This window comes from Phaenicophaeus curvirostris, chromosome 4 (assembly GCF_032191515.1).
Source record: "Phaenicophaeus curvirostris isolate KB17595 chromosome 4, BPBGC_Pcur_1.0, whole genome shotgun sequence".
NCBI classification, from domain to species: Eukaryota; Metazoa; Chordata; class Aves; order Cuculiformes; family Cuculidae; genus Phaenicophaeus; species Phaenicophaeus curvirostris.
The window spans coordinates 672,161-694,173 of record NC_091395.1 but is presented as its reverse complement, the minus strand read 5'-3'; the positions used below and the strand labels follow the sequence as shown (position 1 = coordinate 694,173).

Here is a 22,013-nt window from a genome sequence, read left to right as displayed (position 1 = left end):
CCGGAGACAGAAGAACTTGGCCCTGGTGCTCGGGCTTTCTGGGCACAGTGTCATGAGGGTGAGTACAGGCTGGGTAAAGGTGAACTCGGCCATCAATCCCAGACCCCGCAAGCTGAAGCGCAGCTGGATTTGCTGGTGTTCTGGCCCCCATCGGAAGCTTGGGACCTGCTTAATATTCCACCTGGAGTGGCTCCAATATAACCTTGCTCTCAAGTATTGCACACCCATGCCGGGCAGTTGCTCTGTCTGCAGAGAGGGGTCAATTATCGTGGCTGTTATTAGCACTACAGATTTGATTATGCATCCTTCAGGCAGTGTGGCTGCCATGTGGTCTGTGTCCTAGGGAAAAGGACGTTGCAACAGCAAATACGCTTTCCCCAGCTGAAAAGGGTTGTGTTGGTCAACAAGATGTCTCTGCTCTCCAGTACACAAAGTGCCCAGCAGCCAGCGGGGCAGAGCCCACAGAGCTCTGTCGCTGCTGGGAAACAGTACCTGAGGTCTGAAGTGACTTCTTTGTAATGGTTAATTTCTTTTGCCCGTGCTGTTTTCATGAATGAAGCAGCAGAAGCACTTCAAGAAATAGGTTTTAAAAACCCAACTTAAAATCTTTAAACACGCTGGCTCCCATTTCCCTGGGGCACAGCGGCTGCGTGATGTGTGTGTGTGTATGTAAAGCTGGCTCTAGAGATCCCTTGTGTCCACTGATCCCTCCTTCGTGTCCCAAACCCACTGCTATTGTGTTTCTCTTGCGCTTGAGGAGTAAAGCTATGTCTGACTGATCAGTTCTACGAGTAGCATTAGAAGTATCAGATCTGCTTTAACTGATTGCCCTCAGTGAGTGCACAATATACATTTGCATCAGCTCTTGTGTGGCTGTGGTGTGTGTGGAGAAAGTGTTGACTTTAAGAGTGTATTTCAAGTCTTGTTTTGCATTTTTCTTTGGACCTGCAGGTTCCCCTGGAAAACAAGCAGAAAACAACTCAGCTGGTGACCAAGGAAATAACATAGGGACACCAACCAAGGCTGGAAGACAGAGCCACGCTTTTAGAGATCCCCGGCCAGCGAGGAAAACTGCAGAGGGACAAGTGCCAAAAGGTGGTGATGAGTCAGAGAGCGATTTTGAATCTGATCCTCCTTCTCCCAAGAGCAGCGAGGAAGAAGAAGAACAGGAGGATGAAGAAGTCTTGCAAGGCGAGAACGGAGACTTCCATGATGACAATGACACAGAACCAGAGAATTTAGGTCACCGGCCTCTCCTCATGGACTCGGAGGAAGAGGTGGAGGAGGAAGAGGAGGAGAAGCAAAGTTCTGATTCTGACTCTGATCGTACCAAGCAAAAATCCGTGGAAGGGCTCCTGAGCAGTAGATTCAGAGATGGCGTGGGCAGTGGTGAAATCAAAGAACTCAGTTCAATGCATGTGGCCTTGTCTGAGGTGCCAAGTACTGTCACTGAGGTGAACCCTGGCCAGGAATTCGATGTGTTTGGGGCCGTGCCCTTTTCTACTCTGCAGCCTCAGGCAAGAGAGAAGATGGACAAAGCTATCTCTTCTCAGATGGCTTTTCCCAGCCTGACCCAAGAGCAGGATGACTTTGATGTTTTCACCAAAGCCCCCTTCAGCAAAAAGGTGACTCAGCAAGATGGGCAGGTGGTGGGGACTGAGCCTCTGCTCTCCCCCTCATCTCTGCAGAGCGTCGATGTTTTTGGCTGCACCCCATTTCAGCCTTCCCCTCTCCCCAAGAGCGGTGGGAGTAAAGAGGACCTGTTTGGGCTGGTTCCTTTTGAAGAGATCACAGGGAGCCAGCAGCAGCAGAAGGTAAAGCAGCAGCGTAACCTGCAGAAGCTTTCTTCCCGACAAAGGCGCATGAAGCAGGAGGTCTCGAAGAACAACGGGAAGCGCCACCATGGCACCCCAACCACCACGAAGAAGGTGTTAAAACAGAGTTTTCGCACCCCAGAGAGAGCCCGCAGGCACAAGAAAGCAGGACGCAGGGACTCCCAGAGCAGCAATGAGTTCCTGACCATCTCAGACTCCAAAGAGAACATCAGCGTTGCGCTGACTGACAGCAAAGATCGAACCAACCCTCTGCAGACAGATGAGAGCCTGCTGGATCCTTTCGGAGCCAAACCCTTCCACCCGCCGGACCTGATGCGGCACCCCCAGCATCAAGGGTTTGGTGACAACTGCGGGGATCATGGTGCAGTAGTAGTGGCTGGTAGACCCCGGCAAAGCTCCCTGCATGGAGCCATTCACAGCAGCGAGGGGCTCAAAACAGATGACTTTGGTGCAGTACCCTTCACAGAACTGGTTGTGCAGAGTGCGCAGAGCCAGCAGCAACAGGCGCTGGAGTTAGATCCCTTTGGAGCAGCTCCTTTTCCTTCCAAACAGTAAATGTTTCCACTGGGTTCCCCCTGACATCTTGCCGAGTTACTTAATAGAGGGTTTAATTAGTGGCGTAATTTATCTGGTTGAATTGACAGGGTCATGGGTTGTACAGATTGTTCATGTTTGAGAAGGCTCAGCCAACTTGCATGATGAAACCGAGAATGATGGCAATTTTTTATTGGCTTTTTGGGAGAAGAAGACAAAAAACCAACCCAAGGGCATCGTTTTGACAGATGGCTCCAGAATGAAAAGGGTGATGGGATGTGAGTCACTGTCTGTCACTGACCGTGGGCCCTGGCGCATGTTGTCACGTTGCACTTTTGCGTTGCCTTTTCAGCCCCTCTGCACTGAGCTGGAGGGAGGGAACGGGCAGAGATCCTACACAAAACCTTTCCTGTGGGTACAGGTAGGCAAATGGAACGTGGTGGTTCTTCATGTCTTGGTCACAGCAGGCCTAAGCACCAAAATATATGAATGTCTGGATTGGTCTGCTGGAAACAGTCAGATCTTTGCTTCTGAGGTGAAAAAGACTATTATTAATCATAAAAATCAAGAAGCCAAGTTCTCTGGGGGCTGTGGCCCCGAATTCCAGAGCTCGGCTGTGGCTCAGGACCTGGCAGACATCTATGCAGCTGCGGAGGTGAAAGGCAGACCGAGTTTCTCTGTGCCTACATGGTCAATTTATTTTTTTTACAGTAAGTGCCATTAATGTAAAGTAGCAAACTGGAAGCTTAGAGGTAAAATAAGATACAGAGAATACACTGGTTTGCAAGATGCAAAGCTTGAATGTAGGGGGCAAACCAGCAGGGATGCAGCCAGGGTTTGCAGCACTTCAGAGACTACTCAGCACGCTGGTTTGCACGAGGAGGTCATTTGGCACATGGAGCATTCCGGATGGCTTGTGCAGTCGACTGTGAGGTGCAACCATCGAATTTATTTGCTTACAAATTGGAATTGGTGTCTGAAAATGCCTTTTCTTTTTCCTCTTGCAGTTATGTTGCAAAGAAAACGTGTATTCTTTCAAATCTGTTGTTTTTTAAACAATAATAATTGTCTGAGATGACTGTAACCCAATGTTCTTCTAAGTTGCCATGGATCTGTTGTTGTTCTGAAGGGTGTTTGGTAAGAAAGTTCTGCCAAATGCACTGAGCGTCAAGGAAACAACCCTGGCCCCAAGTCTGTTGCAGGGCAGGAGCGGTGAGAGGCAGGTTGCTTGCTGGCGCTAATCACCACTGTGCCAGGAACCTGCATTCCGCACCACGAAGCCTTACAGGCAGGGTGGGTCCTGCCACACTCAGTACCTCGGAGGCATGGGATGTGGCTCGAAGCGTGTGGTGCTGATGGGGAACGGGAAGGTGATGCTAGTGGGCTTGTCGAGGACAAGGTTCCCTTCCTGTGATGTAGCAGTATGTGCTGGAGGTGGGCAGGATGGCTTCTCTGCTGCCCTGCAGGTTGTGCCAAGACATGTGTGCTGTCGGCAGAGCGAGCCCTGCTCAGGATGGTCCTATCCATCTGCCTTCTCCCCGTGGCAATCCACAACAGGAGGCAGAAGGAGGCAGTTCCTCTGCTTGTCTCGGCTTTATGTCTCCGCTCTGCATGGTGCTGAAGAGTAGATAACTGGATGTTTGTGCATGGAGGGCATAAGGACTGGGGGTTGTGTGTCCCTGTGTCCTCTCCTTTTGCAGGACAGCAGGTGAAGTATTTAGGATGTGCATTTTTGTTCAGTCTCCTCCTGGTTACATGGTCGTCCTGAGGTCTGGAGGTCAAGAATTCCTTACAGTATGGGTTAAAAACAACGCATTTAACACCAGTCGCTTGGCTCCTTTGCAGTTGGTCTGATAGAAGTTGGTCCTCCCTTGGGGACACATGAGGTGGCTTCCCCTCGTTCTGGAATTTGGAAGCAGCTCATCCCTATCTGTACCCCTTTCTTACCTTTATCTTCCTCATTTTTGGTTCTCATGGGGTGTAAGTGAGATATTAAAGCTGTACTTGGTTCCATGGATTTCTTCAGGCTTTAGGAATCAAGCCCTGGGGAGATGATGAGTAGAAATGGTTTGGCTCTATTTGCACAGGGTTTCTTAGGCTTTATCACTGCTGTTCTCACCTGGGTGTTTTGTGCCAAAGGCTACAAGAAGCGCACGCCAAGTTCTGTAGCATTTTCTGATTCTCAGGTTAACTGTCTTTTCCCTCTGCGTGTGCTTATGAGCTGCCTTCCTGCAGTTTCCTTTTGAGCCGTTCTTTAACTGCCCAAGGAGCCGTCAGAGCAGAGCTTTGACAGCTGGGGTGGGTGGAAACAACGAGAATAAAATGAGGGGCAATGGACCCATGGTCTGCAATGCAGCGAGTCCTCCCCCAAGCCACACAGCAGCTGCTTTCTTTGGTGGGAAAACAATTTCAGGGCTTGCTCAGCCGCTTGGTGCCAGAGGAAGGGGTTAGGCTGCCCTGCCTGAAGGGAGAGTGGCTGCTGTCGGACACAGGGAAGAGGCTTTGCGCTGGCAGTCCTGGCGTTCAGGTAAATTAAGAGTGGAAGGGAGCATGCTTGGGGTTTCTCTGTCTACCCTGAGACTTCAGGGAGCACTACAGGTCTTCCTTGTGTGCCGGGTTGGCTTGGGTTCTGGCAGAGGGTTCTGTGACTGTAAAGGAGGGAGATTGTGCACAGAAACTGAGCTAAAAGCAAACTGTCAGCCGTGTTACTCTGAGGCTGGCATTGTGCCTCTGGCTGTGCGAGTTACGGCCGGTGATACTGGCTTTCCAGTGGCCTTAATAAACCTTTTTCTTTGTATTCCACTTAAGGAACAGGGTTATGCATAAATGTAACTTTTGTTTCTGGAGTTAGAATGATATTATCTTTCCCTTTGTCTGAAGAGAGATCAGTTTGCCTTACCAAGCTGACTTTGCATGGTATAAAGCGTTGATACACAAGTACACCTATGTTTGGGTTTAATTTTCGCTCTGATCACTGTTCCAGGGGTGACGTGTAGTACTGTCAGAGAAGGGGATACTCTTTTGCATCTATTTAGGGGTTGCGCGTGCTCAGATGTGTGTTTGCCACCTTACCTGACACACGGGAAAGACCTGGCTGCGTACACGTGCGCCGTGCTCCCTGGGAAGACCCTAATAACAGCGAGGTAAGGAATGGGCGCTTCCTGCCAGTGGAACACAGCAGGTCACATCCACAGCTTCCCTTGCAGCACGGTGAACGGCTGGAGCACAGGTCTTGAGCTACTTCAGAGAGATTCTGTCTAAAGGTACTGGGAAGCCCTTAGCGTTTGTGGTCCTGGAAAGGGAAATAAGGTGGTGGAGTTCCTCTGTGGACCCCAGTGGCCAGGATGCAGGCAGCGGCTTTGGCCGAGTCGTGTAATGCAAGACCCATGAATACCAGCTCAGGAGGAAAGAGCTTCTAATCATCCTGGGCCTCCCTGTTAGCAAAGCCAAGTACTGTGAAAATCAGTCAATACTGTGAGAATAAGAGTTTATCTGGAGTCTTTTATACTGTCATGTATTTTTATATATGAGAAGAATATATAAACCATCTCCATGCTCGCACACATCGTGTATCGGAGGTGCTGCAGTTTAGTAACACGGCAGCCACCATAGCTCCGTGTGACTGCAGGGAGGGAGAAAAGCACCGCGGGTGGCTGCTGCGTTGTGTCTTTGGGTAGGAGAATCAAGGGACGGGTAGGTACAGCTCAACCTGTGACTAAGGCATCACCTAATAGTGAAGAGCATAAAAACTATTTTTAAATTGCTGGCATTCAGCTTTTAAGTGCACTTTCCTGACCGACACTTCCATTTCTTGTTAGTCTTCAAGTTTCTAAAGCTTTTTTTGTGTACCACTAAACCAGAGAACTTTAACTTTTTTGTGAAACCGATGTACAACAAAATACTGCAGTTGTTCAATAAACAAACTGGTAACAGCGAGTGTGCAGATCTCCTTAAACACTGCATGATTGTTTCCACTTAGGCTTTAATTTACTTGCTATCAGTGCTGCTGGTGGTTGCGTTTTGTGGCTTGAGGCTCCTGCCACACCCTCAAAAGTGTTCTGAAATACTTCTATTTGCTGCCCAATCGTCTGTCTTTGACTAACACATTGTTAACATGTGCTCTTCTTAATTCCATAGGTTCAGTATTGCTTTTTAAGTCTTTCTGCGGTGCCATTCTGTAAGGACATGTTCCCATTCCTAGGGGGTGACCGAGGGTCAGTCCCTTTCCTATCACCGTGCACAGTTCCCAGCGCTGTCTCAGTGGACCCACTTCTGCCCCCGATCTTCCAGGCGTAAGTTTAATGTGATGTGACCCCCTCAGGGCAGTGGTTTGGGACGCAGCGCACTGAGCTGCCTCATAGGGAACACGAACACAGCCCGCGCTACTGGAACGGTGCCGTTCAGATGCTGCCCTGGCAATCCGAGTCGCCCCGTGGCTGAGCAGCTCCCACCTACATTCAGGCGAGGCGGAGGGAGGTCACTCCCCATAAACAGCCCATGGGCTTGGATTTATTTACAGGCTCAGTCCATACAGAAAAGACCACCATGCAGCTTGATAAATTCTGTCAGTAATAAAAACAAACCGCTTGGCAGTCCTGCTCCAGTAAAAACTGTGACAGTTGTTAGACTTTACATACAAAACACATCCCCGCACTGCACTTCAATACACAAACACACACTCGTGGACTATTATTGTTCTCACATCACTGGAAAGGGCTTTTGTACTTGGCAGGTTCCTCATCAGGCTTCAGTAGTAATGATTAGTGCACTTGAAACTTGCTTGGCCGTCAAGTTTAAAGGGGAAATCAGTGTTTACAAGGAACGGCTCCGCAGTCTGGGAGCTGAATCGTAAATGCAATGTCAGTTCTTGCTGCTGCTTCTCCCTGGAGTTAAAAACCCAAACCCACCCTGAGCGGAACAGTCAGCGCTGCTCCCCAGCAGGGGGGTGAGTGTCCACTTTCTCCATCGCAATGTGTCCTGGTGTGTTTCCATCGCTGTTTTGCAGCGGCTTTGGCACATGCCAGCGAGGCCCCCTGAGGCAGCTGGGCTGGTTCAGCCCCGGGGAAGGAGGCAGCAGCCGCCCTGAGGAGGGCAATGCAGAGAGCAAGCCTGGCCCACTCGGGGTAAGCAAAACCCCTCAGGGAAACCCTCCCTGGGGGGAGGAGGCAATGGCAGAGCACTGACAAGGCCAACGGGTCATTAAGGGCTTGGTGCGGGTTGCGCAGCCTCAGGCAGGGCTGCCTAAGGCTTTCCTGGGCAGCGCTGTCCCTCTCTTGGCTGTGGACATAGGATACCAGGTCTGTGCTGTCTCTGTGCGCGCTGCCCTGGCTGCTGTGGACATGACAAAACGGGAGAGGAGGTGCTGGGACGCTGCCAAAGGCCACACTGCAGGTAAGACAGGGAGCTGGAGCAAGGTCAGCTCTGATGGTTCATCATCCTGGAACAGAACCTTCCTGCCTGTAGTTACAGCAGGAATCGTGACGGTGGCTCCTGCTTTCTGCCACATCAGTGCAGTCGTGTCCGCCAGCAACCGGTCCCAAACTCAAACCGCTTGGCATTAAGTCTTGAGGCAAGCTAGGTAATCTCCAACCAGCTAATAATGACCCACCCAGGATCAGGTGATGCAGCAGTGATTGCTGCCCCTGCTCAGCTGAACTGTAAACACAAGCGCAGCTGCTATCCATGAGCAGCCACAAAAATACTGATTCTAACCCAAAAATCCAAATAATTCCAATCCCTTTTGAAAAATTGGCACCCATTGAACTTAATCATGCTGAGCTACGGCTATAGAATTGCCTGCTATGGAAATGTCTCAGCGCTAACCTAGGATGGTTTCACAACGGAGTCCAAACGCAAGGCAGCCTGGTTACCAGGGAAAGCCTGGGGCAGGAGTAACAGGCTCTGCCAGCACAGTTCGATGCATCATCACATGTTCCAGGGCTGGTGCTCACCAGCTGCAGGCTTGCTGCCCGGGCTGCAAGGATTTCAGCCTCCTAAACAAAGATAGCTTAAGGAAACTCTTAGTGATGCAAGATGGTAACAAATGGGAACACACAGGCTTAGTGTGACTCCTGAACTACTTTAGAGTGCGAATTCCAAATTAGCAAAGGGATCCATGGGGATTTCTTCAAGTAATGGCATGATCCATGTCAGAAGGGTAAGTTTTTGAGATCTGAAATGAGGATGTGGTGGTGGTGGACAACGTGTGCTGTTTTCTTCCTGAGGAAGGGAAAGAGCTTGTCCAGAGAAGTACAGGAGTCACAAGTCTGTTTGATCCGTTACCGTTCTGATGCTGCAGCGTAACCGCACCGCTCAGACTGTGATGGGTGCCACACGCCATGCTGCTGTGACTGCAATCCAAGACTGGGCCCCACTGGAACCGTGGTTTTCCAAGCACACCAGCAGAAGCGGTTTCTCAGTGACTAACTTGAACAAAACCAGACAGCCCGGGATACAGCCTGGTAGCTCAGTAAGGGTCACAGTCTCTGTTGTTCGTGTTTACCAAGCAGAATCAATACTGCCATGATCCGAATGCAGACTCGAACAGGCCAGCGCTGCACTGTCCCGCTCCAGGAAGATATTTTATCCTCGATTGCAGAAGAGGAAGTGAATGCCAGATCCCGGTAACAACACAGGCTTGTCCAGCAAGCAGGTAGCAGCCCAGGAGTCAGAAAAGGAACAGCCTCAGCGCTTCTCTTCGTGGCTCAGCTCACAAGGTAAGGTCTAGGCCCCCAAAGTCAGAAATGCTGTGGCAGCATCTCTGAAACAAAGCGGGAAAACAAGGGGAGTCACTCGCTGGGTATGTGGGATTACCAACTGTTAGCCTACTGCCAGGAACGCAGACCAATGCTCAGCACACCAAGAGCCTGAGGAAAAAGCTATTTGGGAACCAATACTGATGCCTGTATAGGGTTATTAGAATGGTGAGAGCGCTGCGAGTGACCTGCCCAGCCCATCATAAAGCTGCTTGGGGCCACAGGCAGTTCAGCAGCACAGATGAACAGAGTGCCTGGCAGCAAATCACTGCTGTTTCACTTAAAAGCAGGTATTGCACACACCAGCATTTCATCTGGGGAAGCTCACGAGGGGCCTGGCTGACATCTGTGCAAGTTAAAGCCAGGATTGCTCACCCCTGTCCTAGTGAGAGTCCCGTTCCCCCGACTAATCACAGTTCAGGAGGCATAGATGGGTGTTGTGTGTTCCAGAAGCAGCAATGGCACGGTCAATGATGACGTAACTACTTTTTTAGTGAACACAGACATAAACATAAAACACATAAGCTGTCCCTGTGCAAGTTACCGCTGCCCTGGAGCTGCAGTCATTCGCTTCCTTGAAAATCGCTAAATTTAGCCCTAAATACTTGGTACCTCATGCTGTCCTGTTGTCTCACTAAGATGACAAGGCTCCTCTGACATCACAGAGTGCAGGCACCCAAACAGATTGATTTATCAAGAAAGGAACTTTTCAGAGAAGTAATTTATTGTCTCTGGAAAGACCTTTTGGCAGCCTTTCAATACTTAAAGGGGAGTTATGAGAAAGATGAGGGCGAACATGTTATCAAGGCCTGTTGCAACAGGGAGCAAGGGTTTTATACTAAAAGAGGGGAGATTTGGTCTACACATAAGGAAAAAATTCTTCACGCTGAAAGTGGTGAGGCACTGGCCCAGGTTGCCCAAAGGCACCGGAGGCCCCATCCCTGGAAACACTCAAGGTCAGGCTGCACAGGGCTCTAAGACACCTGATGTAGTTGAAGATGTTGCTGCTAGCTGCAGGGGTTGGATGAAGTGGCCTTTAAAGATCCCTTCCCACCCCAACCTTGCTGTGGCTCCATGGTGGGAAGCAGCCGTACCTGTATTCAGGAGTCGTCGCTGCGCTCAGGGCAGGGCGTGCTGTGTCGGTACTGCAGGATGTACACTGTGGACTGGTGCCACCAGTACAGCATCACCACCGCAAGGACGTGCCACACCTGGTGGCTTGAGCCGAGGTAGTTCAACTGGCCTGTGGGGAAGAGAGGGGGCGAGGGGCTTCGTTGTTAAATTCAGCAAGAACGGGGGCAATGCAATTAGTGATCAGCCTCCCCAAAGCTCAACTATACGCTCGCTGGGAGGCAGTGGAAGTTCTTTAACAAACTTGGACAGAAATTGTCTGTATTTGATGCAAATACACACAACGTTTACGCTGCATGAGAACACTTCACACAGAGCACAGTCAGCCTGCTCTCTCACAGAACATTCAGGACTTGCAGTAAGGACTTGACACTACAGGAAGTTCAGCTGCAGTAAAAAAATATCCAGAAGACCATTTCCTACCTGGGAAGTATCTTTCAGGAACTTTGGAAATATAGAAGAGAAAAGCCACAGCAGCAATGAAGTACATGACAACCACACGCGGAGCAAACTCCTGCAAAAGAAAAGGAAGCTCTCCTAGTCTCTCAGAAAGCAGAAGCTGAAAAATAAACCCTGTCCCTAAAGAAAAAGGCTTGACAAAACAGAACCATACTTCACTACCTGTGTTATCCACAAACAAAATCCAACAGGGAAGCAAATGCCAAAGCTTGGGAAAACAGAAATGGGAAGAACCTTTTTTATCATGACCTCCCTGTTTCTGTACACAAGCTCCTTAGCGTTTCTGTGCAGCCTGCAGCAGACACAAAACCGGTCAGTAACAGAACATCTTCTGACACGCAGAGCGGCCACAGACGGGAGAAGTAGGTGAGAAGGATCCCTTAGGTGCAAAACCTCACTTACCAGTCAGGTTTGTAGGTGCTAGAGCCCAGGGCACAGCAGTACCGCATGCTGAGCGGTAAATAATCCCAACAGCCCCTTCACGAGCTGCTCTGTTTGCTTTAACAGAAAGTTTTGTTACTGGGGCAGAGCACTTTGCTGAAGTACAGAAGACAAGCTCGTGCTATTCCAACCACTCTGCTGTACCAGGAGAAATGAAAGGGGAGGTATTGGGGGACAACTGCCCTTCATCGCAGTTTTAAGTCAGTGTGAAGGTCTCTATCTAAAGACTATCTATGCTCATCGATGATGCTCTTACATGTTCAGCAGCCGCTCTGGAACAGGATAACCCACCACCCCTAGTCATAGCTTCTACAGCACAACTGGTTCCCTGGTTTAACTGCAGCGCTTTCTGGGGGTTTCACATTAGGTGCCGCTTGGTTTTCAGAACATAACTATGAGGTAAGACACGAACAGGGTAAGAGTAACCTCACAGTGATGTTACAGGACGGCTCCGTAAGACACAGGGGGCTTAGAAGGCAAATATTCATTTTTGCTGCCATGCCACGGCTCAGAAGAGGAAGCAAATAATCACCCCATCACTGTCTTCTGGTTCCCTCCTCTCCTCTCGAGTTGTGGAGGCAGACAGCCCAGAGCCCTCGAGCAGCTGGGCAGACCCTCTTCCCACTCTGCAGCTGACTTGGCTCTTTGCTCCTGCCCCTTGCCCTGGGTGAGCGAGGCTGCAGCCACCCCTGCAGGCTGCTCCGTCCCTCGGGCAGATACGCTCAGCTGTGAGTCCACCCAGCCTTCCTCCTCGTGTGCAGTTCTAAATGAGAGCAGATTTAATTGACCCAGCCTGTTTTCTGCTTCCTAACACGATTTTTAGTGTTTGCATTTGGGTCATTCTATGGGAAAGAGCTCTGTGCTCCAAGAAATGTTCATTACCACTGCTTCTCACCCTGTTCCCCAAGTGTAAGAGGACCAAGGGAACACAGAAAGAGACAAGCCAAAGCAAATCTCATCTCCTCTTACCTGTACGATAGATGCACCGATACCACCGTTGAGCCAAACCCAGTGGATGGTGGGAATAATTCCGTATCCAGACACGGAGCAAAAGATGAGGGAGCGCAGTCTGTGCCACTGCTGCGTGAGGTAACTGGGATGAATCTGAGCAAAAAACACTGCCAAGATCATTGCCAGCACAGTGATTAAATATACCTGACGCCAGTACTGGGGAAAGAAGAAACGAAAGCAGGTTTGTGGGCGTTCTCACGGGGTGTAAAAGCAAGCTTGGGGTAGAAAGCTTACGCTACTGTTTGTAATGAGGCACAACTCTCTTGTTGGTGCTGCGAGTGCACTGATGGGGATTGAGGGGATGGACTTGTCTTTCTCGGCTGACAGCAAGGGAAGGGAGCCTCTTGCTCAGAAAAACCTGGCATAACACCATTTATTCCAGCAGTGCCTTCACCAAACCATTTTACACTCACCTCTGCCTATGCAGACACGTGCAGCTACCCGATCACTGCATCTGCTGCAGACCTGGATGTAATTGAGGCCTCTGAAGGGAACTCGCTCTACTGTTCCTCTACTAGATGTACAGAAAATGATCTTGTTTCTGTCTCAGGTAAGCTACCCAGTGGGAAAGGGAGTTTGAATTACTTATGTACTTATTACCTGTATGTTTACCCTGCCTTGATGTACTTTCTTGAGGCCTGTGTGTGTGGCAGCCAGAAAGGAAAACCTCAGTTTGCCTCTCGCTTCAGCAAGCACAGTTCTGCTTGTCCCGGAAGGAACTTGTTTCCCTTTCCCTCCGTCTCCTGCCTAATGTTCCGTTTGGACACCCAGTGGTCAGCCCCCCTCCCACGGCATGGGAGCCACCACAATGGGACTGCAGGAATTAAATGTGATGTGAGCAAGTGCTTTAAACTTACGTTGTTACAATAAAATGCATAAAAGACGCCGGACACATAGCAGCCCAGGATGCCAATGGAAATTCCTGCGTAATCTAAGGCCATCCATCGTCGGCTGGTCTTCTCCGAGCGGTGGCAACAGAAAAGATGATATCCTACTGAGCAGAGCATACACACCTACACATATGGGCAAACAAGGAGGCATCAGGCTCTTATACAGGCACAGAGAGTACAGCAAGCTTAAACTCAGAACCTGAGAGTGTGTGAGCAACCTGTTACGTGTTTTATGGTGCAACTTACGGGAGATAATTATGATTCCTACCAGTAATGAGCATAAACTGGTGTAAGCTTCTCTAGCAGACTGAAGAAGGAACAGCAACCTTTGCAAGACTCGATAATCTCCAGTTTCACTGCTAAGAAATTTGGGCTAGTGAGGCCAAATGACAAGCCAGAACACAAGGGAATGGGACCGTGTCTGCACGAGCACAGTGGGGCAATGAATTCTGCTTGGCCAAACTACCACAAGCAGAAAGCGCAGTCCAAATCCGCCTGGACTACCCAGCACCTGAGAGAACACACGAGAATTTAAACTCTTGTGCACAGGCTGCTTGTTTGCTTCTACACTGGCATCGCAGGTTGGGGAGCTACAGCAGACACCGGTTGGACCCCAGTGCCCAGCTGTGAGACTGGGCAGTTGTTTCTCACAGGCTCTCTCTGAGCCAGCCAGGCTCAGCCCTTCCTGCCTTATTCCATACACAAACCAGGTCAAAACCAGTTCAACCATAGCATCACAGAATGCTTTGGGTGGAATGGTCCTTTGATCATCTATTGCAGTCCCCCTGCAGGAGTAGGGGCATTTTTAACTCCATCTAGTTGCTCAGAGCCCCATCCAACCCAGTGGCCTTGAATATTTCCAGGGATGCGGCCTCATCCACCTCTGGGCAACCTGGGTCAGTGCCTCACCACTCTCAGCATAACAGACTTTCCTCATATCCAGTCTAAATCTCCCCCTCTGACTTTACAACCATTGCTTCTTGTCCTGTCACAACAGGACTTGATAAAAAGTCTATCCCCGTCTTTCCTAGAGATCTCATTAAAGCGAGAGAACAAGCTTTGGGGCTCCCACCTAAGACCACCCTGCTGCAGTGCAGCTGAGGGGCTGCCCCACTCTCTCCCATCCCGGCTCCCAGCCCTACCTGGAAGCAGAAGAGGCAGACGGAGCAGATGACAAAGTCCTCCCGGGAGGCGCCAGCAGCGGGCAGGACGGCTGTCAGGTCGTGGATGCCCAGGGCGAAGAAGAGAACGAAGCCGAGGAGGTGGCTCCAGATGTTGACGGTCTCATTGGAGAGGATGAAGAGGCTGCGGGGAGACAGATCAGGACACAGGGTGAGGCAGTAGGGGACAGAACGGAGTAGGGGCAAGGTGAGGGGACCTGGGGGGTGACAGAACAGGGCTGGGGATGAGACAGGGGGCCCAGGAGGGGAACAGAATGGGGTGGGGGAGAAGCAGGAAGGGAACAGAACAGAGTTGGGGGGGTTGGGACAGGGTGGAGGTGAAACAAAGGGGCTGGGGAGGGAACAGAATAGAGTGAGGAGGGATGGGCAGAACAGGACTGGAGGTGAGGCAGGGGACCCAGGGGGAGACCGAACAGGGCAGGGGTGAGGTGGGGGGGACACAGGAGCAGACAGAACGGGCCTGGGGGAGAGGGTGGCAGGAAGGGTGTGGGGGACACGCAACAAAAGGGAGCAGGAGAAGAACAGAACAGGGCGGGGGCACGGCAGGAGGCCTGGGTGGCAGGACAGAACGGGGCTAAGGGCGAGGCGTGAGGCTCAGGGGGAGAAAGAACGGGGCTAGGAGGACGCAGGGGAACTTGGGGAAAGACAGAACAAGGTGGAAGGTGAGGTTGGGGGAGGGACAAAACCGAGCAGGAAGAGAAAACGAGGTAGGGCTAAGGGGGGGGGTTCCAAGGGGAGATTGAATGGGGCGGGCGATGAGGCAGGGGACCCGGGCAGAGAGAGACCAGGGCGGGAGCAGAAGGGAACGGGGCTGGGGGCGAGGCACGGGGCCTTGGGGCTACAGAATGGGGTCGGGGGGGAGGTAGGGGAGGGCGGCACGGGACGAGGGTGAGGCAGGGAGACGGAACGGGGCCCAGGGGGCCAGATCGGGGCGGGGCGGGGCCGGCCCCCTCACCTCTTGAGGCAGAGCCGGGAGGGCAGGAAGGCGCGGTACCCGTCGGTGATGTAGGGGTTGTCCTTGAGGAAGACGGGGATCTGCTCGTAGGTGTAGAGGCGGATGCCGCGGGGCACGAGCACGGGCCAGTACTGGTACCCGCCCAGCTCGATGTAGTGCGCGCCCCGCGGCGCCTTCGCCTGCATCCCGGCCCCGCCGGCGCCCCGAGCGGCGCGCCGAGATGGCGTCACCGCACCCCGAGCGGCGCCGCGAGATGACGTCACGCACCCGCGCTCTCCGCGCCTCCCCGGCCGCGGCCGCCAGGGGGCGCGCGCTCCTCCCTCTCCCCGCCGCCCCCAACGAGCTGCGCGCGCGCCGCTTCCCGCAGGAGCCGGGACCCCCCGGGAGCCGCTTAACCGTCAGCGGCTCCTCGGCGGCCCCTTCGCGGCTCCCCGGAGCACCGACACCCCGCACGGGGCCGCCGCGGCAGGAGCGGAGCCCAAGGGAGGCGGTGTCCGGCTCCCAGAGGCGCTGGCGATGGAGGTTCCCGCGGGGGCGCCCGGGCGGTGCGACCCTCCCCAGGATGGAGGCCGCGGGGGCGCCGGGCCCCGCCCCGGGGGCCCTGGGACGAGGGGGCGAACGGCCTCGGGTTGTGCCCAGGGGGGCTCAGAGCGGGTAGTTTGTGGACTCGATAATTTCAAAGCTCTTTTCCAACCGAACAATTCCATATTGGGGAAAATTGCTTTACGGAAAGAGCGGTGAAGCGCTGGCAGAGGCAGTGGCGGCGTCTCCATCCCGGGAGAGTTTAAAAAAACTTTTAGACAAGATGTTTCGGGACGTGGTTTAACAGGTGCAGTGGGATTGGGCTGGTGGATGCGCTGGATGAGCTTGGAGGTCTTTTCCAACTTGAAAGATTCCATGATTCTATGCTTTTTTTTTCCCCCCCCTCTTCTTCTGGGTAGTCTATGAAATACCAAAGGAAGAGTAGTCTTAATTATCTTTGGAGGTTAGGAAGACCTGGATAGGCTGGAAGAGCAGGCTAGCAGGAGCCTTATCAAGTCCAATGCAGATGGCTCTAAGGTCTTGCACCTGGGAACACATAACCCTGCTGTGCAGCTCAGACTGGGTTCCACAGGGACTGGAATCAGTGTGTGTGTTTCTGAGAGACAGAGCTGACAGAGGCGAGGTTTTGCTCAATCTTGTGCTGTCTGTGTCCCCTTTGAGCTGCACTGATCTTGCCCGCAGGCTTAGAGAGCTTAAAACATTTACAGGAAGTGGTGCAGTTGCTGAGCTGTTGAGGGGGGATAGAAGAGATGTATTCTATCTGATTATTTTTAAGTAATTATTTCAGTTCCCCACTGGGGCATTGATTTACTTTACTGAAAGTCACCCTTTTTTCAAACAGAGGGCATACTGATCCAATAGTCATTCACATGGAAAAGCCAAGGGGCAATGGGTACAAGTTTCTCCTGGGGAGATTCCGAATGGATTCTAGAGGAGAATTTTTCCCTGTGAGAGCAGCTAAACATTAGAATCATCTCCCTGGAGAGGTAGTGAATTGCTCTACACTGGACCCTTTCACAGCTCAGCTCGACAGGGTGCTGGTCCATCTCATTTGAACTAGAGATCATCTAAAAAGCTGATCCCTGAGGTCCCTTCTAATCTGGCGTTCTGTGATTAGTAGTGAAGACAATTCTTCTAAAGGCTTGGCTTTGCCTAAATAAGAGCAGCTGTGGGTTCTTTGCCAGTTGCTTTTATTTTTTTTTTTATTCTTAGTTTAAAGAAAAAAGGTGTGGAGAAGTCAGTCACTGGATGGGAATCAAGGCTGAAAATGGGTGTGCTGACTGGCTACCCTTACTCACCTGCTCCTGCTTGCCGGTAATGTCTTTTCTGTAGTTAAACGTGAGAGTGCATCTCCATGAGTGCGGGGAGTACGAAAGATTTTCCCATGGTAGGGAGATGGGTTTGGAGCAGGACAAGGTGGAGGGTGATGGGCGTTTGACACCCAGAATGACACGTCCAAGGTCTGGGCATTGCAGTCGCACCAGCTGTGCCCCCTCTACCTCCAATTTCCATGCCACACCGCTTAGTTACCCCCAAATGAGTTGCCTTTGGTCAGTAGCAACTCTTGACTATTCTCGCTAATCAATCATTCACCAAGATATATCAATGTTCATGCTCTGAGCGCTGTGATCCTCCTGCTTCTGCAGACCCCCTGACTGCCCCTCGTGCCTTCTCCCTCCTTCTCAGCTGCCCTGCGTGCTGGGCATGTTTTTCCCCTGCGTATACCACAGGGCTTCGGGGAGCTACCCGGAGGAGTTGTGTTCATAGTAATAATTTAGCAGGCTTAGCTCTAAATACTTCCTTGCTTTTCCAGGGCGTATCCAAAGCACATCTCTGAATGTCTCGTTCCTGCTTTACTTTGTTTCTGTCTTCCATCCCTTATGGCTTCTCTGTTTCTGTTCTTTCGTCCCCCTAGCTTGCAGGTAAAGAAACATAATGATTTAGGCAAGATACACAGAGAAAGTGCGTTCTGAAAGAAGATCCGTAGATGCAGATCTGGCAGGAGGGGAGAGACCTGAATTGCGCTGCTGGCCGTATTTAGGATGGAGAGCGCAGGATATCGAGGTTTTTCCAACCTAGTGATTCTGTGATATCCCATCTGCAGGTGGCACAGTCGCATCAGGTGCGCAGGGAAGCACAGGGTGGTCAAACACCCTGTGGGCAGGGCGGTGCTGGGGAGTGAAGCTGGCCAATGCCAGGGGTGGCTCGGCGAGTCACACGTGAGGGAATGGAGGAACTGAGAATTCAGATTCCAGAGTTTTCCCTAAGTCTTAGGAGGCTACAAAGGTGTTATCTGCTAGCTTGCTCAAAGGGGAAGCAATTTATAATGAGAGAGAATAATAGTAATAATATTATGTGTAAAAGTATATGTTAAAATACCACTGCTCATCACCTGATGATAGCCAGTCCCAAAGAGCGATTGCAGTGACGTTAGCTCTATCCCAGCCGAAACTACATGTAAGTGTGTGCACACACATGCATTTAAGGGAACAAAAACGTAGCTGCAACATTAATTCAGGTGAGGGAGCTCCGGCTGTCCCCAGCAGCCTGTTGCTGCTATGGTGAAACCTAGCTGGAGAACCCATATTCCTGCTCGGTCCGCTGGGAAACAAGGAGAGTCGTTGTTTGCTTGAGTGGTGACTTGCTTTTGTCAGGCCAAATGCTGCTTAGAAAGTTGCTACTAAGTTAAAACTGTAATTAGTCTTAATTGTCCATTGACTCATTAGCGCACTGAGAACATGATACCTGGGAAAAATGCTTTGTTTCCAAGCCCTGTGCAATTTATATGGAATCCCAAGTGCTTCAAAGAGCTCTGTCAGGAGGGATCGGAGCTGACAGCACTTCTTTTTCAGAAGAGGAGTTTAATTGGCTCTTAAGTTAAAGCTTTGAAGCTCTGATCAGGAAAGTGTTATAGGTTAAATTAATAGGGGAAATTGAGAAACAATTAGGGCAGCTTTAAATTAATTACTTACACTATTTATTTGGAGCTTATTGAACAATTGTGTGGCTTGCATAAGTGATTGAAATTAGCCATCTGTGCAAGATTGCTTTGACCTGAAGTGACCCACTTGGGGGAGTGAGTAGCTTGCCCTAATTCCTGTACCATATCTCTAATTTTACTGGCAGATAAGTGTAACTGGGAGTAAAAATGAGTATGCCTGAGATGTTCCCTGCTTTTCTGCAGCAACTAAGGCTAGACAAAAGTGGGGAGGCTTTCAGGGAGGTGACCAGGAGATCTCAAGTGAGCCTGACTGTTCCCTGTCAGGCCCAGCTGCGCCAACTGAGCCCCCTTCTGTCACCAGAGGTATTCCTGGACTGTCCCCCCTTCAGGCACGTGAGGAAGAACCCCCTGGCCACTGCTGAGCATGCTGGTTGAGGAACCCCTGGGAATAAGCAGCAGGTTGGTTTGTGCTGCCTGATGTCAACTCTGTAGTACTGACCGATCTCTTTATGCTCTGTTCCGCTGGTTCCTTCAGGGAACAACGGGGCAAATGACTTGGAAGAAGAATTGTCCAGAGTATCTCAAATGCTCGTGGCAAAAAAAAATCCCTCGCCTTCCCCCGTGGAGCATCCCTCGCCTTCCCCCGTGGAGCATCCCTCGCCTTCCCCCGTGGAGCATCCCTCGCCTTCCCCCGTGGAGCATCCCTCGCCTTCCCCCGTGGAGCATCCCTCGCCTTCCCCCGTGGAGCATCCCTCGCCTTCCCCCGTGGAGCATCCCTCGCCTTCCCCCGTGGAGCATCCCTCGCCTTCCCCCGTGGAGCATCCCTCGCCTTCCCCCGTGGAGCATCCCTCGCCTTCCCCCGTGGAGCATCCCTCGCCTTCCCCCGTGGAGCATCCCTCGCCTTCCCCCGTGGAGCATCCCTCGCCTTCCCCCGTGGAGCATCCCTCGCCTTCCCCCGTGGAGCATCCCTCGCCTTCCCCCGTGGAGCATCCCTCGCCTTCCCCCGTGGAGCATCCCTCGCCTTCCCCCGTGGAGCATCCCTCGCCTTCCCCCGTGGAGCATCCCTCGCCTTCCCCCGTGGAGCATCCCTCGCCTTCCCCCGTGGAGCATCCCTCGCCTTCCCCCGTGGAGCATCCCTTCCCTTCCCCCGTGGAGCATCCCTTCCCTTCCCGTCGGGAGTCCCTCCCTGCTGCCGCTGCCGCCGCGCTCGCCCTGCAGGGGTCAGCCTGGCACCGCTGCTCGTCCCGGGGTAGCTGTGGCTCCGTGCTGGAGCCTCTTCTCCCAGACTGACCGGCAAAACGCCGGCTCCCGACTTGGTTTTGTATGTTTATTGCAAGCAAAGAAATGGGAGGTGCCCTGGGACTCCTTTTCCCACTGCCGGAATCTGCTGCCGTGAGAGAATTTGGCTGACTCGGAGTTTTCCAGGAAAGGCAGCTTAAAGCCTGGGAATGAAATCTGTCATCAGCTTGACCTTAGTTGGGAAAATACCTTTGGGAATGTTGGTGGAAGGTATCATTTGTCTCCCTTTGCATCTGCTTACAGCTGTATCGGTGGACAGGGCTGTTTTAATTCGCCAGTGTACAGCAGCAGTTGTGTTTTCCCTTGGGATGGGAAGAAGGAGGTGTATTTCCGAACACGGTGTTCAGGAGTGTGTTTCGATGCAAAGCCTGTAAATAAAATATAGGCCCTGGTTTATGACCGCAGGGACCATGTATTTATTCATGTGCATAAAGCACTTTTCATCCTGTATCAGTGGGCAAAGAAAGCTTGTACAATGCTGTTTACTGACGGTTACATCGGAGACAGAGATATTTAAGGTCCCTTGTCATGCAAAACAGGGAGGTCCCGTCTCATCCTTCCATGAAAGTAGCCAAAGCATCTGTGATATTAACTACTGGGTGTTGATATGTGCTGGAGCTGTGTATGAGAAAATAAGATTCATGGCTTTGTGGGAGTCAGAGAGTCTTTGGGAGAGTCGGGAGAGCAGGGAATAGAAATCCTGGAATGCCCTGGATCCTCAAACCCCCTTCATGAGAGTACCTTGTGCTTGGTAATTAGGGTGGTCTTCATACTGATAGAGCTTGGTTTCAAGGCCACCATCCCTGAAGATACATATTTCTTCCTTGCACTGGGATTTTGGGGATGAAGTTCTTTTGTTTTCCCGTAGTGCTCCTCAATGTAAAGCCTGTGTTTCCAGGAGTGCTCGGAACAAAACACCGACATCTGCCGTGGGGGACTCGGCTCCCTTTCCTCTCCCCGCCGAGAGACGCGTGTGCGCTGTGTGCAGTGAAGTGACTTCTTTGGGTAGGGCTCTTCCTCCTGTTTTTTTTCTGTTCTTTGGTGTTTTTGTTGTCTGACTCAATGCCTTTGGCTTTCAGCTCCGGCTTCTGAATCTCGGCATCTGTCAGTGGTGCGATAAATTCTCTTTGGTGATAAGAGAACAGCTGCCAATAGCAAGAGCAGGGGTGGCATTTGGGCTCTTTCCTGCTGCGCGAGAGCTCACAGTCAGCAGAAACGCACGCTGCACACAATGGCAGAGGCACCTCTGCTGTCCAGCCTATTGCTTTGAGTTCCAATTTAGCAGCATTTCTACCCTCCATATCAAGCAGATGCACATGAGCAATTGCGCAGCATAACAGAGTCCTGAACCTAAGGAACTGGAATTAATTGACAAATGGCTTTTTTTTTCCTGGATAAGTTCTGGAGGGGAAAGCAGTGAGGGGCATTTTCAAGGAAGGAAAGAAACTGTTTGGAAAGCAGCTTAATCATGTGAGGTGGTGTTGCCTAACACAAGACCCTGTTCCCAGTGACACTGGTACAGAAAAAAGGAACTCCTTTCTGTGGAGCCCTGAATTTTAGGAGCATAGGTTTTGGAATATTTTTTTATATTGAAAGGTCTCTCTAACCCTGTCTAGCCTGTAAAATTTTATCACAGCTGGAATTCATGCCATGACAGAAGGCATTTAGAGACAAACTGTTTTGTCCATAGAGGATTTGTTTCTCTAGCTGTGGTGAGTTGGGTTGGTTGATTTATAGGGAGGGTGAAACTCCAGGAACTGTGGACAGCTTTGGTCGATACGGTGATTTCACTCAGACAAGCATGTGGTTTCTGACTTTGCTGAAGTAGGAACCAGACTGCTCCTGCGAAACCCTGAATCTCCCCTCGTCTGGTCAGAGTGTCTGACAGCAGGTTTCTCCAAAGGGGGTAATGTTTCTAAGACGCTGTTGAAAGTCAAAATAGCCTTTCTGTAGGTAGTCCTACAGCTGTGGCTTACGTGATTATAGCATCTTGTGTAGCTCCTCAACAGACCGTGAGAGAGGCTGGGTTTTCAGTAAT

The 22,013-nt window shown here is 51.4% G+C and overlaps 3 protein-coding genes across 5 annotated transcripts in view; 2 read left to right on the top strand and 1 right to left on the bottom strand.

Moving 5' to 3' along the window:
* BMP2K (BMP2 inducible kinase) overlaps positions 1-6,301 on the top strand; it is a 56,212-nt gene extending 49,911 nt beyond the window's left edge. Inside the window, exon 16 of the mRNA XM_069855019.1 lies at positions 952-6,301. Coding sequence (XP_069711120.1) covers positions 952-2,390 — 1,439 coding nt within the window. The 3' untranslated portion in view covers positions 2,391-6,301. The remainder of the gene's footprint in view (positions 1-951) is intronic.
* A 551-nt stretch (positions 6,302-6,852) lies between these two features.
* On the bottom strand, positions 6,853-15,397 carry PAQR3 (progestin and adipoQ receptor family member 3). 3 transcript variants are annotated; one of them, XM_069855057.1, is made up of 7 exons: positions 15,193-15,397; positions 14,199-14,361; positions 13,024-13,179; positions 12,125-12,322; positions 10,679-10,769; positions 10,219-10,367; positions 6,853-9,129 (listed from the first exon to the last, which is right to left on the bottom strand). In XM_069855057.1, exons 1-6 carry the CDS (start codon positions 15,375-15,377, stop codon positions 10,225-10,227), a joined length of 936 nt encoding a protein of 311 aa, XP_069711158.1. In that variant the 5' UTR covers positions 15,378-15,397; the 3' UTR covers positions 6,853-9,129; positions 10,219-10,224. The 3 variants fall into 3 exon arrangements, with proteins under 3 accessions (XP_069711158.1, XP_069711159.1, XP_069711161.1); XM_069855058.1 differs by having other exon boundaries at positions 12,125-12,259; XM_069855060.1 differs by lacking the exon at positions 15,193-15,397 and having other exon boundaries at positions 13,024-13,255; positions 14,199-14,214.
* Positions 15,398-15,412: 15 nt separating this feature from the next.
* LOC138719653 (uncharacterized) lies at positions 15,413-19,966 on the top strand. Its single transcript, XM_069854957.1, has 4 exons — positions 15,413-15,820; positions 17,651-17,657; positions 18,920-18,976; positions 19,212-19,966. The coding sequence occupies exons 1-4, from the start codon at positions 15,413-15,415 to the stop codon at positions 19,964-19,966; spliced, it is 1,227 nt and encodes a 408-aa protein (XP_069711058.1).
* The last annotated feature ends 2,047 nt before the right edge of the window (positions 19,967-22,013 follow it).

Coding starts and splice junctions, on each gene's coding strand:
- PAQR3 (XM_069855057.1), bottom strand. CDS start 15,377: ATGCAGGCGAAGGCGCCGCGGGGCGCGCACTACATCGAGCTGGGCGGG. Junction 12,323..13,023: donor ATGCATTTTATTGTAACAAC/GTAAGTTTAAAG, acceptor TTCTTTCCCCAG/TACTGGCGTCAGGTATATTT. Junction 10,368..10,678: donor TCCTGAAAGATACTTCCCAG/GTAGGAAATGGT, acceptor TCTTCCCCACAG/GCCAGTTGAACTACCTCGGC.
- LOC138719653 (XM_069854957.1), top strand. CDS start 15,413: ATGGCGTCACCGCACCCCGAGCGGCGCCGCGAGATGACGTCACGCACC. Junction 18,977..19,211: donor AGGTGACCAGGAGATCTCAA/GTGAGCCTGACT, acceptor TGGTTCCTTCAG/GGAACAACGGGGCAAATGAC.